This window comes from Coturnix japonica, chromosome 3 (genome assembly GCF_001577835.2).
Source record: "Coturnix japonica isolate 7356 chromosome 3, Coturnix japonica 2.1, whole genome shotgun sequence".
NCBI classification, from domain to species: Eukaryota; Metazoa; Chordata; class Aves; order Galliformes; family Phasianidae; genus Coturnix; species Coturnix japonica.
In genome coordinates this window covers 80,995,434-81,006,322 of record NC_029518.1, presented here as the reverse complement: position 1 = coordinate 81,006,322, position 10,889 = coordinate 80,995,434, and the positions used below count along the sequence as shown (strand labels likewise).

The window sequence follows — 10,889 nt, the reverse complement described above, 5'->3', positions numbered from 1 at the left end:
AAGTAGGTACTTGAGAATACTGCTGCTCTTCATTAAATTTAGGATAACTTAGACATAACAGAACCTGTGAAACCCTGTCTACACATTGCAGCATTCCGTAACTTTTATGTTGTACTAACTCCAATCTGATGCTATATCCCCAGTTTATATACACCATGAAACTGTGTATCAGCAAGTTTGTTATGTAGGCACTTCTGTTAAGTTTACTTCCCGGCAATTCATTGCCATTTGCTGGAGTTCATTGCCTCACAAGAGCTAAAACACCCTCACGTATTCAAACTGGTAAAATAGTAACTATGCACTAACGTCCCAGTTTCATTACGTGTTTTTTGAAGTCCATTAAAAGCTCACACAGGAACCTCCTGATCACTCTACACAGTGAACGCACATACACCCCAAAAAATACCCTCTCATTAATTGTTTGGCTATAGAATCACAGAATGACCCGGGTTGGAAGGGACCTCAAGGATCATGAAGTTCCAACCCCCCTGCCTGGCAGGGCCACCAAACATACACATTTACTAGATCACGTTGCCCAGGGCCCCGTCCAACCTGGTCTTAAACACCTCCAAGGACGGGGCATCCACAACCTCCCTGGGCAGCCTGTTCCAGGGCCTAACCACTCTCCTAGTGAAGAACTTCCCCCTAACATCCAACCTAAATCTTCCCTCTTTTAACTTAAAACCAGGCTGAGGGCTCCACACCTGGTCACAGTACTCCAGATGGGGCCTCACAAGAGCAGAGCAGAGAGGGACAATCACCTCCCTATCCCTGCTGACCACCCCTCTCCTGATGGAGCCCAGGATCCCATTTGCTTTCCGGGCTGCCAGAGCGCACTGCTGGCTCATGTTGAGTCTATATAGCTTTATCTTTTGAAAACGCTGCTTTAAACAGAGCTTTGCTCTCACAGAGCACACATTTTATGGGCTTGTTTTTAACATCTCTCCTCACGATTCTCCTCAGCCACCTTATAACCACCCCCCACCTCAACTCCCGCCCCGGCCATAGGCTGTGGGCTCGGCAGCACCGCGCAAGCGTTGCAGAGCCCGGCAGCATCACGCAGGCGCCACGGAGCAGCGCGGCAGCAGTTTGAACGGTGCCGGGTGTCGGAGCCGCTGATGGAGTCCGTGCTGAAAGGTATCGGCTGAGCTCCGCGAGAGGAGCTGCCGGGCTGCAGCGGGCTCCTCCGTGCAGCTCTTCCCCTTGGGGCTGCCGGCCCTGAGGTTGCGGGGAGGTCGCGGCCTTCTCGGTGCTGCGCGGCCTTCTCCGGCGTGGCTCACCCCACAGCCGCAGGAAGGGGCTGGCAGCACCGTGGTGCCTCGCGGCCCCTCCGGGCTCCTTTTGCCCCTGAGGGCGGCTCTCGGTGCTACCGGCCGTCTCTGCTTGCTGTGCTGCTGCCGGTCTCGTAATGCCTTGGGTTATGGTCGGTGTGCCTGGCATCTTGCAAAGTTTCTCCCTCCTTGGTTGTCGCTTCCCCACTACAGCCGCCACCTTTGAGGCCTGTTAACTGTGACAGGAACCTGCCTCTTTCAAAGCTCTTCTAGCTCAAAAAAGCTCCGGGCTTTCTGGCTTTCCCTTTACATCTGCAACACAAAAACTACTACTTGTTTTCTCTGTTGTTTCCTAAGTGGGGTAATTACTGTAAAGCATCCCTTTAGTCCTATAGTGGGTTCGTGCTGCTTTGAAGATAATTCTGAGTTCCCAGCGTGTCCTTGTAATGAATTGGAAGATTGCATATGTATGTAACTGAGGAAATGCCACCTGCAGCTATAACAGATCCAATAACACTATTCAATAGAGCAAGTTCTCAAATACAACGTTATGTATTGCAACATAGTTACTACCATTAGCTCTGCATTTTGCCAGTGTTGAATTAGAACACATATATGCCACATATTGGAGGTGGCCCACTGTTAAACCACTACTGAAACACGCCCACATGCACTGTTTGGCTTCCATAAATGTTCAGCAAGCATTCAAATGAATGCCAGTGGGTGCAGGTTTTTACATGGAGGAATTTAATGGCAAGCCTTTGCTTCATACACGCTTCCCCATCAGACACTGTAGTTAAACCGTGTTTGCTGAGGATGAACCCTTTAAATCTAAGTAAAAGCTTTCAATTTTATTCCTGAGCTCTGAGTGTCACCTGGCCTGCAGTTTGTTTAAAGTTGGTTTTGGTGAGCTGGCATTCCTCCAGTTGTCTGGAAGTTTACTGATCTGCTATTCAAAAGGAGAAACTGGTATGGCCGAAGCAGTTATAGATCATCCTAAGTCAAACTAACAAAGGGATTATTGAAAGTTTCTTTTGCTTGTCCTTGTGTGTCAATACATCTGAGATTATGGGATTTTTATTTTTTTATTTTTTTTAACTTTTATTTTATTTAAAGACTTACTGAGCCAAGGCTATTTTATTCCTTAAGGAGGTTCTTAATCTGATTGATCAAGTAAGCTGCTTAAATGCAATATATCTAAACTTTTATAGGGCAACTGTCGTGAAAGTTCGTTAGACCCTGTGAGAGATACTTAGTTTCAAGGTGATTTGATATAGATAAGGTGGAATTTTAAGTTCACCATTTTAAGTTGGGAATGCTTATTTCTACGTATTTTTGTTGAAATTTGCTGAAAGGGTAATTCCATATTTATTTAATATATTCTGTATCTTCTGTTAGGACAACTTATCTTAGCATCTTTTATTAACTTGAACATTAGCAATTATTAAAACCAGCCATGGATCTGAAGCTATTCTTGCTACTCAGTGTGTATGAAGGAGTATTAAAGCCAGTTATTTTCTGAAGGACAATTTAACTGGTTATTAAATGTCTTGTTTTCTCTCTTCTGATTCCAGGTGTTTGTGCATTTGTAGAAGTTTGGTCATCCAGCAGAACCGAAAATTACTCAAAAACCTTTGAGCAGCAACTTCTTGATATGGGAGCAAAAGTAAGGAAACTATTTTGAAATTAATAGAATAGGAGAAATCTTAATTACAAACTTAGCTTGTTCTGCTTGTGTATTTCTATGTAGTAGGAGTTTTTAAAAGGCAGGAAGGAAAACCATCACAAACTTGGGAATATATGATTATGCTCTAAAATTCTTATCAGTGGCAGATAAGAAATGCATATAAAGCCTACTCAGGTACATATAATCTTCCTTGTTTGTTAATATGCTATGAAGTATCGGTCTTGCTCCACACTGGGGACAAACCAAATCTAAGGGTTGAAAACCTAAGTCATTCACATGTTGCTTTGTTTCTATAGCTTGCAGGCTGCTGGTCCGTTGTTACTACAGTGTTTTCTAATCAATTGTATTTTGTTGATCTGGAAGTAGCTTGATAAGATGAAACATATACATGAGACTATGAAGCTAGGTGAGAATACTGAGACTATTCACCAGGACCAAGAAGGGGTGATCCTGCCCCTTCGTTATTTACCTCCTGGCCAGACACTACCTTGCCTTTCATTGGGCTAAGGACATTATAGTGTACTGACTTGGCTTACCCTGTCAGGGTTCAGATGTACCAAGTTGAGGCCAAGTAATCAACAGATGACCTCCAGGGTAAGAGATGGGATGAAAGAGAGGACTACCACGCCATGAAGATGATCAGGGGGCTGGAGCACCTCCCCTATGAGGACAGGCTGAGGGAGTTGGGCTTGTTCAGCCTGGAGAAGAGAAGGTTGCAGGGTGACCTCATTGCAGCCTTTCAATACCAGAAGGGAACTTACACCCAGAAGGGGAGTAAACTCTTCGAAAGGGCTGACAATAACAGGGCATGGGGAAATGGTTTTAAGTTAAAAGAGGGAAGATTTAGGTTGGATGTTAGGGGGAAGTTCTTCATTACAAGAGTGGTTAGGCCCTGGAACAGGCTGCCCAGGGAGGTTGTGGATGCCCCGTCCTTGGAGGTGTTCAAGGCCAGGTTGGACGGGGCCCTGGGCAACCTGATCTAGTAAATGTGTATGTTTGGTGGCCCTGCTAGGCAGGGGGTTGGAACTACATGATCCTTGATGTCCCTTCCAACCCGGGTCATTCTGTGATTCTGTGATATTACATGTGAATGTACCCTGATTGATGGCTTAATGTTGAGAGGGAGGCCTAAGGTAGTGATGCTCCATAATTTGGTGGCAAAGTCATACCAAGCATCAAGTCTCCTTAGCATATGGGCTGTGAGCCTGGTTACTAGCAGAAATGATGATACATTTGTATCTGGGAGTCATAACTTTTTCTGAAAAAGACTCATTGGTCTTAGATACTTACATCTCATGGGTTTTGTCTTCTGAAAAACTGTAAATCAACTTGCCATCAGAAATGTTTGGAGAAGCTGAATAGTTTTCTTAAAACCAAATGTAAATGCAACACATTGGGAAGCAAGTATAGTGATGCAATTGAGCTAAGCATTAGAGAGCTACACAGCTGCTTCTGTTTGACCGTGTTGAGATGTTGCTGTAAAATGTGAATTATTAACTTGATTAATTTAGTACAATCACAACAACTGATTGAACAGTTTTATATTTAGAAATATTGTTTGTAAAGAATGGAACCTCTAGGACTGAAAGTGTTATTATTTAGTTGTTACTAGAGGTTTGTAGCTGAAGATTTGATTAGTTTTGTATCACAGTGAAAATGTCAGTTGTGATGTTAGTTATGCTTTCCTAAATTTCCTGTATTTCTCACTCTTGTTTTTAAAGTGTTCTCTCATGCTTTTTGGTAGCATCAGCCTTCCCTCAGAACTAGAAGAGATTACTATTATTGAGAATTAGTTTATTAGATGATGTTACCTGTATTCTAAGTTTGTGAGTTCTTCACTGAATGAAAGGTGCAATTGGCATTTCTCTGGATAGTGGCAACAAACTTCTGTACTGATGGTTTCATAACAATTTCTGTCTACTTAAATAATGTTGTAAGATTAGTGATACAGAGAGAAGGGAAATAGAAATGATGGCACAGAGAAAAGAAGTTATGAAAATAAAAGACTACTGTAGCCCTCCAGCTTGTTTTGCGTTCATTTGACTAATCAGACTTGAGCTTCAATTGCTTCACACTTTTTGCAAATACGGGAAAGATGAAAGCAATCCTTGACATACTGCTTAGAATAAGTTCTTATGCTGTGTTATATGCAAGAAAAACAGACCATGCCATCTAGTTTCATTAATATTTTCTGATTTTCAGACTCAAAGATGAGCTCTTTGTTCACTTCTGCAGGTTTCAAAAACTTTCAACAAGCGCGTGACACATGTAGTCTTCAAAGATGGACATTCAGCTACATGGAGAAAAGCACAGAATGCTGGTGTAAAGATTGTTTCTGTACTCTGGGTGGAGAAGTGAGTACTGTTGAGTAAAATGAATGTGACCTGTTCCACAAAATGAATTCCTTTATTATTTTATTTAAAAATGACCTCTTTTTTCTTATGTAGCTGAAACATTGTTAAGTCTATGAGTAAATGAGAACTTTCTTATGACAGTATTTCCATTACAAAATCTGTTACTTCCACGGAAAGATGGTGTGTTATCTATTGAAAATGAGTATGTTGAATTAGCTGCATTATATATTTGTTTGGTGTTTTCATGCTCTCAGATGGCATGCATAGACAATGAAGACCAGATATTTACACTGAATTGAATTATTCCATTTCCATATGAAAATACAGATTTCATCAGGGATAAAAATGAAGGAAGTATTTGTACTGTTTCTGTACTTAGTCCTTATAGACGAATATCTCATAGTGAGAAAGGAAAAGATCCGTGTGCAGTCTATCTTTTAGGACATTTGTCAGGTTCAGCATGGTACTGTTTGAAGGTTATTGACTACTATAAGGAAAGTTGTGTTAAAAAAACAAAACAACAACCAAAAATTTGAACTTCACTTCCATTTTGTTTGTAGTTTGTGGCTTCTCCTCTGTGTTTAAGAAGTGGTTGAAGCTTAACTTAGAGTTCTGGCAAAGTGTAAAAATACAGTGCTGGTTTTTAAGAATACCCATATGTTATATTCAAACATTCCAACTCTTAAATTGTTGTGATGATGGAAATTAGAATATAAGTGAAGTAAAAGGTCCTTTTCTTATCAATTATCATGTGCTTAGAGAAATAGCAGTCTGAGTAAGATAAAACAACACTGTGCTCTGCAGCTTTGAGATCAAGCTTTTAAGCCTCAAGAAACTAACTGTCAGGATGTCAGCACCAAATGAAAAGTTATGAGAGTATCTAGAAGGAAAATGTAAGCTGTTCAATAGGATATAAAATAGCTGCTATCTTCCTGATATTCTTTAAACTATTCCCATAATCAGTGCAAGGTTTTGATGTATGTCTTAGAAGATGCTTGTTGTAACTGGCAAAATCCTCTGATATAGAAGATATATAGATGTGCTTTATTGAGGTAGGGGCAGTGATGATAAGGATAGATGAATGAACTTCTCTTTTTCCTCTGCCATACATTCCTGCTTCTGCTGCCTATGCGTTTCCTCCTTATCCCTCACTTTGACCAGCAAGCCCTTGCTCAGCCATGCTGGTTTCCTGCCTCCCTTGTCTGACTTCTGAACCATGGAAACAGAGAGCTCTTTTGATCTCAGAAGGATGTCCTTAAAGAACTGCCAGCTCTATTTCACTCTTTTGTCCATAAGGGTGGCTTTCCAGGGGATTCCATCCAATAACTCTTTAAACAACTGGAAATGCACTCTTCTGAGGTTCAGGGTCCCTACTCTGCTGTTTGCCAGGCCTGTAACTTTCAAGATCACAGATTCAACCAGGGCATGGTCAATACAGACCAGAACGCCTCCAGTCTTTACCCTCTACTGATGTGCTCATGTACTGATGTGCTGGTGAACATCATTTCCAGTAATGCTTCTCCTCTGGTCAGTTTGTCTTATACCTGGACCAGGAAGTTATCCTCAGTGCACTCCAGGAGTCTCCTGAATTGCTTGCAGCCCACTGTGCTGCCTTTCCAGTAGACATCCAGGTGGTTGAAAACTTTTATGAGAAAAAGAGCTAGCGAGCATCTGGTAGCTGAAGTGAGAAGGCCATGGATATGTTCAGAACGATGGCAGAAAATGACTTTGAGAATGACTGAAAGTATAAAATGATTTTCTCACAAGATGTGATTTGAAGTAACAAGAATTCTTCATCCTGGAAAAGAAGTGAGAGTGGCAAGTCAGAGATCCCTCTTTCATACGAAAACAAAGGTTAATATGAAGATGCTGTATGGGGAATGAATGTATATTTTCCTTCCCTAGAACTGGAGAATTCACATGAATTAAACAGTTTAATAAAAAACAACAACAACAAAAAAAAGCAAAACAAACAAAAAATAATATTGCCTCAGGCCATCCTTATACCATGAATCTGTAGCAAAGCAAAATGGAAATGTTTGACTGTTTTCTTATATGCTCTTGGGTATCGTGATATTGATACTATGTGGTATTTTATCCAGGCTCTATTCTTTGATATTTGAGCCCTAAAAACACCAGACAAGGAAGCAACTCATCAACAATTACTCCAGCATTTCCTGATTATTCTACTTTATGCCAAGTATTCTCCCACTTAACAGCTGGTGAACCACTACTTATGAACTGTTCTGCATGTACTCTACTGTTATATTCCCCTGGGTAATGCATAAGCCTTTCATAAGAACATGCCCTTTGACTTGAAAAACTGTAATATTTGCTTTTCTTTTAAAAAACAGCACAAATTATTAGTGTCAGGGCTTGTATGAATGTCGTCTCTCACTTTAGAGTGTTCTTGCCAATGATCTGCCTGAGATAAAGCTTCTGCTTCATGAGTGTGCTTGAGTATACACTGAATAAATGTGGTCCCATTGTTTAACAGGAAGTAATGTTATCCAGAAGAACACCTGAAAAATAAGGTGACCCTTGAAATTTCAAATAAATCATAAATCCAGAATATGTTTCTTTTAACAATAAAAACAAACAGATTTAAAATCATTATCTAGATTTTAATAACAGCCACTGAAGTATAGCAGGTGTATTATCATCTTTAATTGGTACTCCAGACGGCTCTAAACTCTGTTAGTTTAACAAATATTTGTAGTGATTCGCCTCTTTTTCCTCTAGGTGTAAAGCATTAATTGTAATTTTATAAACATGACCATTAAAGCAATTTGACACTAGGTGTCACTAGAATCACAGTCTTCCAAAGGAATTCTAGTAGTCTGCTAAGGTTCTGGCTCTTTTCCATAACCAGCTTTACTACAGAAGACGTTGTTCAAGAATGAAACATCACCAGTTCTGACTAAAATATGTCTGCCATTAACCTTGCTAAAGTTCTTGTCTCAACACCCGTGCATAATGAGCAGACATACAATAGATATGTACAATATTCCAAGATAACATGAGTCCCACAAATCTCAAGTCAGACTTGAAATTATTAAGAAGGAAATCCAGGGGTAGAGTATCAGTTTGATTATTTTTATTTTTTTCATTAAAAAATTATAGAGACAGCTTTACTTCACTGCAAGGGGCTGATTCTGACATTGCACATACAAAGAGAAGACAGAAAACTGAAACTAATTGGTAGTAAGAAGTAAGAGCCAGGATCAGATGAAACCTATGTTCTCAATTACCAGAACAGGAGTATTATCCTTTCTTTTCTTATTTTTCCTGACACACTGTGGTTTATAGGTAAGCATTTACTGTCATCAGAATGACAAATAAATGTTTAGCATCTCATTAGCTAGAGAAGAATGAAAACCCAGAAAATACAAGTCTAGATCTTACAGTCATGTGAATTGGGCCAGATGACTTCATTCAGCGAATTCTGAGTGTGTGGGAGAATAGTATGGATGTATATCTTTGAGTTTTAGAGCACTGAAACAGCATGTTAGAGGACATCATTAGGACAAAAAACTATCATATCCTCTATTTGATATGTAATGTAAAATTGTTGGGTTTGGGGTTCTTAGCACTGCAGTAGTTATGCTAGGAAAGCATACTTGGAAAAGGTTTAATGAATGCAGAACTTGAGCAATTTATTTTTTTCAGCAAAAGTTGTCATTCTTAAGGACCAAAAGTAATAACTCTGTTTTATTACACAGATGTCGAGAAACTGGAATACATGTTGATGAATCTTTATTTCCTGTAGTATACAATAATGAAGGGTTACCACTAAAAGTGAGTAAAATTCTAATATCCTGACCTCAAGGATTTGAACACACTTGATTTTTCAGAGCTTCCTGTAAACTCTGAGTAGGTTTTTAAAGATAATAATTGAGTGTTTATATTGGTATATAAGTGAAGATCTAAATGTCAACAAAATGATCTGCTAATCCAAACCATCCAAATGCTGTGTACCTTCATTGAGTTGTGTCAAGAACTAAACTCCTCATTTTGAAGGGGGAAACAGCACATGACTTCTAGTATATAGAATAGTAACATTGCTGCAAACAATACAAAAGAGAAGAAGAAAGTTGATAGCTTCATCTCCCTTTTACTAAAATCTGATCTGAAATATCTGTGAATCCTTTCTATTCACTTTCATATTACAGTTTGTTTTAGAAAATGTTATCTTTGCAATTATCAAGAACTCTTAAAGAGGTGATTATAAATTAGTGTTAAACACTGACAATACTATGTTAAACTGGTAGGTAAAAAGGAAGTCTAGTTACTTTGAGCTGGTTTTAACCATATACTTAATAGTTTCACATGTCTTTTAGCACAAATGTATGCAGCCAACGGACTTTGTTGAGAAAACTCCAGAGAATGATAGAAAGCTGCAGAGAAGACTGAACCAGATGGCTAAGGAATTAGCTCAACAAAGGATAGGAATTAACACAGGTAAGAATTAGTTTGGACTAGTATTCAAATACCTTAGTTATTTCTTGAAAGTGAATGAATTTTTGAGGATTTGTTTGTTTGTTTCTTTTTATGCCTTTGTGCACATCTTTGTGACAGATGAAGTTGATTTACATTTTACAGAGCTGTTTGCAAACTTGTGTTTTGGGTTGTGTTTGGCTTTTTTGAGAAACAAAACAGAACTCAATCTGAAGCTGTTGTAGTACAAATGGTTATTAGAAATTATTAAAAATAATTAATAATGTACAATTCATTTATTTTTTTGCTTAGAAACTGATATACCGGTTTTACAGTTTGAAGATGATGGTTCACTTGTGTATAGCCCTGTTTCTAAATTAAGAGATCAATGCAGTGAAATGGAGAGAAGAGTAAATGAGATGAAGGAGAAAAGAGAAAATCTTTCTCCTACTGGTAAGAAGGTAAACTTTATTTATTCATGAGCTTGCACAAATGGCCACCATTTTTATTGCTGCATTTTTTCCACACTTTTTTGCTGTCTCTCAGAATTACTCTTACTGTACTTTTCTTGAAATATTTAATTCCCTAGACTCGAAAATGTTTGATTAGAAATGTGTAAGATAGTACTGCTGTAATTAATTAGCATTAATCTTTATGTGGGTAGCATTTTGCAAGACATCAGCCCATTAGCCCATAATTCATTTGAAATGATCGCTGAGCTTTAAATCTCACTGATTTAAATTTGCAATTGCAAAGGGATACTGATCTAAATGATGCATGCAGAAAGGGTGGTGCTTGTTTCTTTTCCAGTCTGGAATTAGAGCTTATGACTATGCCTACTTTGTACCTGATGCTTTGTTTTGAACATAAAAGTTGAGTGTATTTTTTTCTTCTAATTCAATTGGATTTGAACTGCCCATTGTCTAACTCTTTAACTAATTCAGAAGACACATTATTGCAAGGTAACAATCTCAACCTTAGTTACGTGTTAGATGTTATAAACATAACATATGATCTGTATATCTTCTTTTGAGTGGTGATAGATTTGTAGAGTGAAATAGGACTTTACTTGTTTTTTCTATTATTTATATTTTAAGTTGAATTATATTTCTTTTCTCCTAATTGGCAAAGTATATAGGA

The 10,889-nt window shown here is 38.8% G+C and overlaps 1 protein-coding gene across 1 annotated transcript in view; it reads left to right on the top strand.

The window, feature by feature from the left end:
• Positions 1-1,020: 1,020 nt before the first annotated feature.
• The window catches only part of MCPH1 (microcephalin 1), a 108,779-nt gene continuing 98,910 nt past the window's right edge, over positions 1,021-10,889 (top strand). Inside the window, exons 1-6 of the mRNA XM_015859299.2 lie at positions 1,021-1,137; positions 2,846-2,937; positions 5,194-5,312; positions 9,035-9,110; positions 9,653-9,773; positions 10,062-10,202. Coding sequence (XP_015714785.1) covers positions 1,119-1,137; positions 2,846-2,937; positions 5,194-5,312; positions 9,035-9,110; positions 9,653-9,773; positions 10,062-10,202 — 568 coding nt within the window. The 5' untranslated portion in view covers positions 1,021-1,118. The remainder of the gene's footprint in view (positions 1,138-2,845; positions 2,938-5,193; positions 5,313-9,034; positions 9,111-9,652; positions 9,774-10,061; positions 10,203-10,889) is intronic.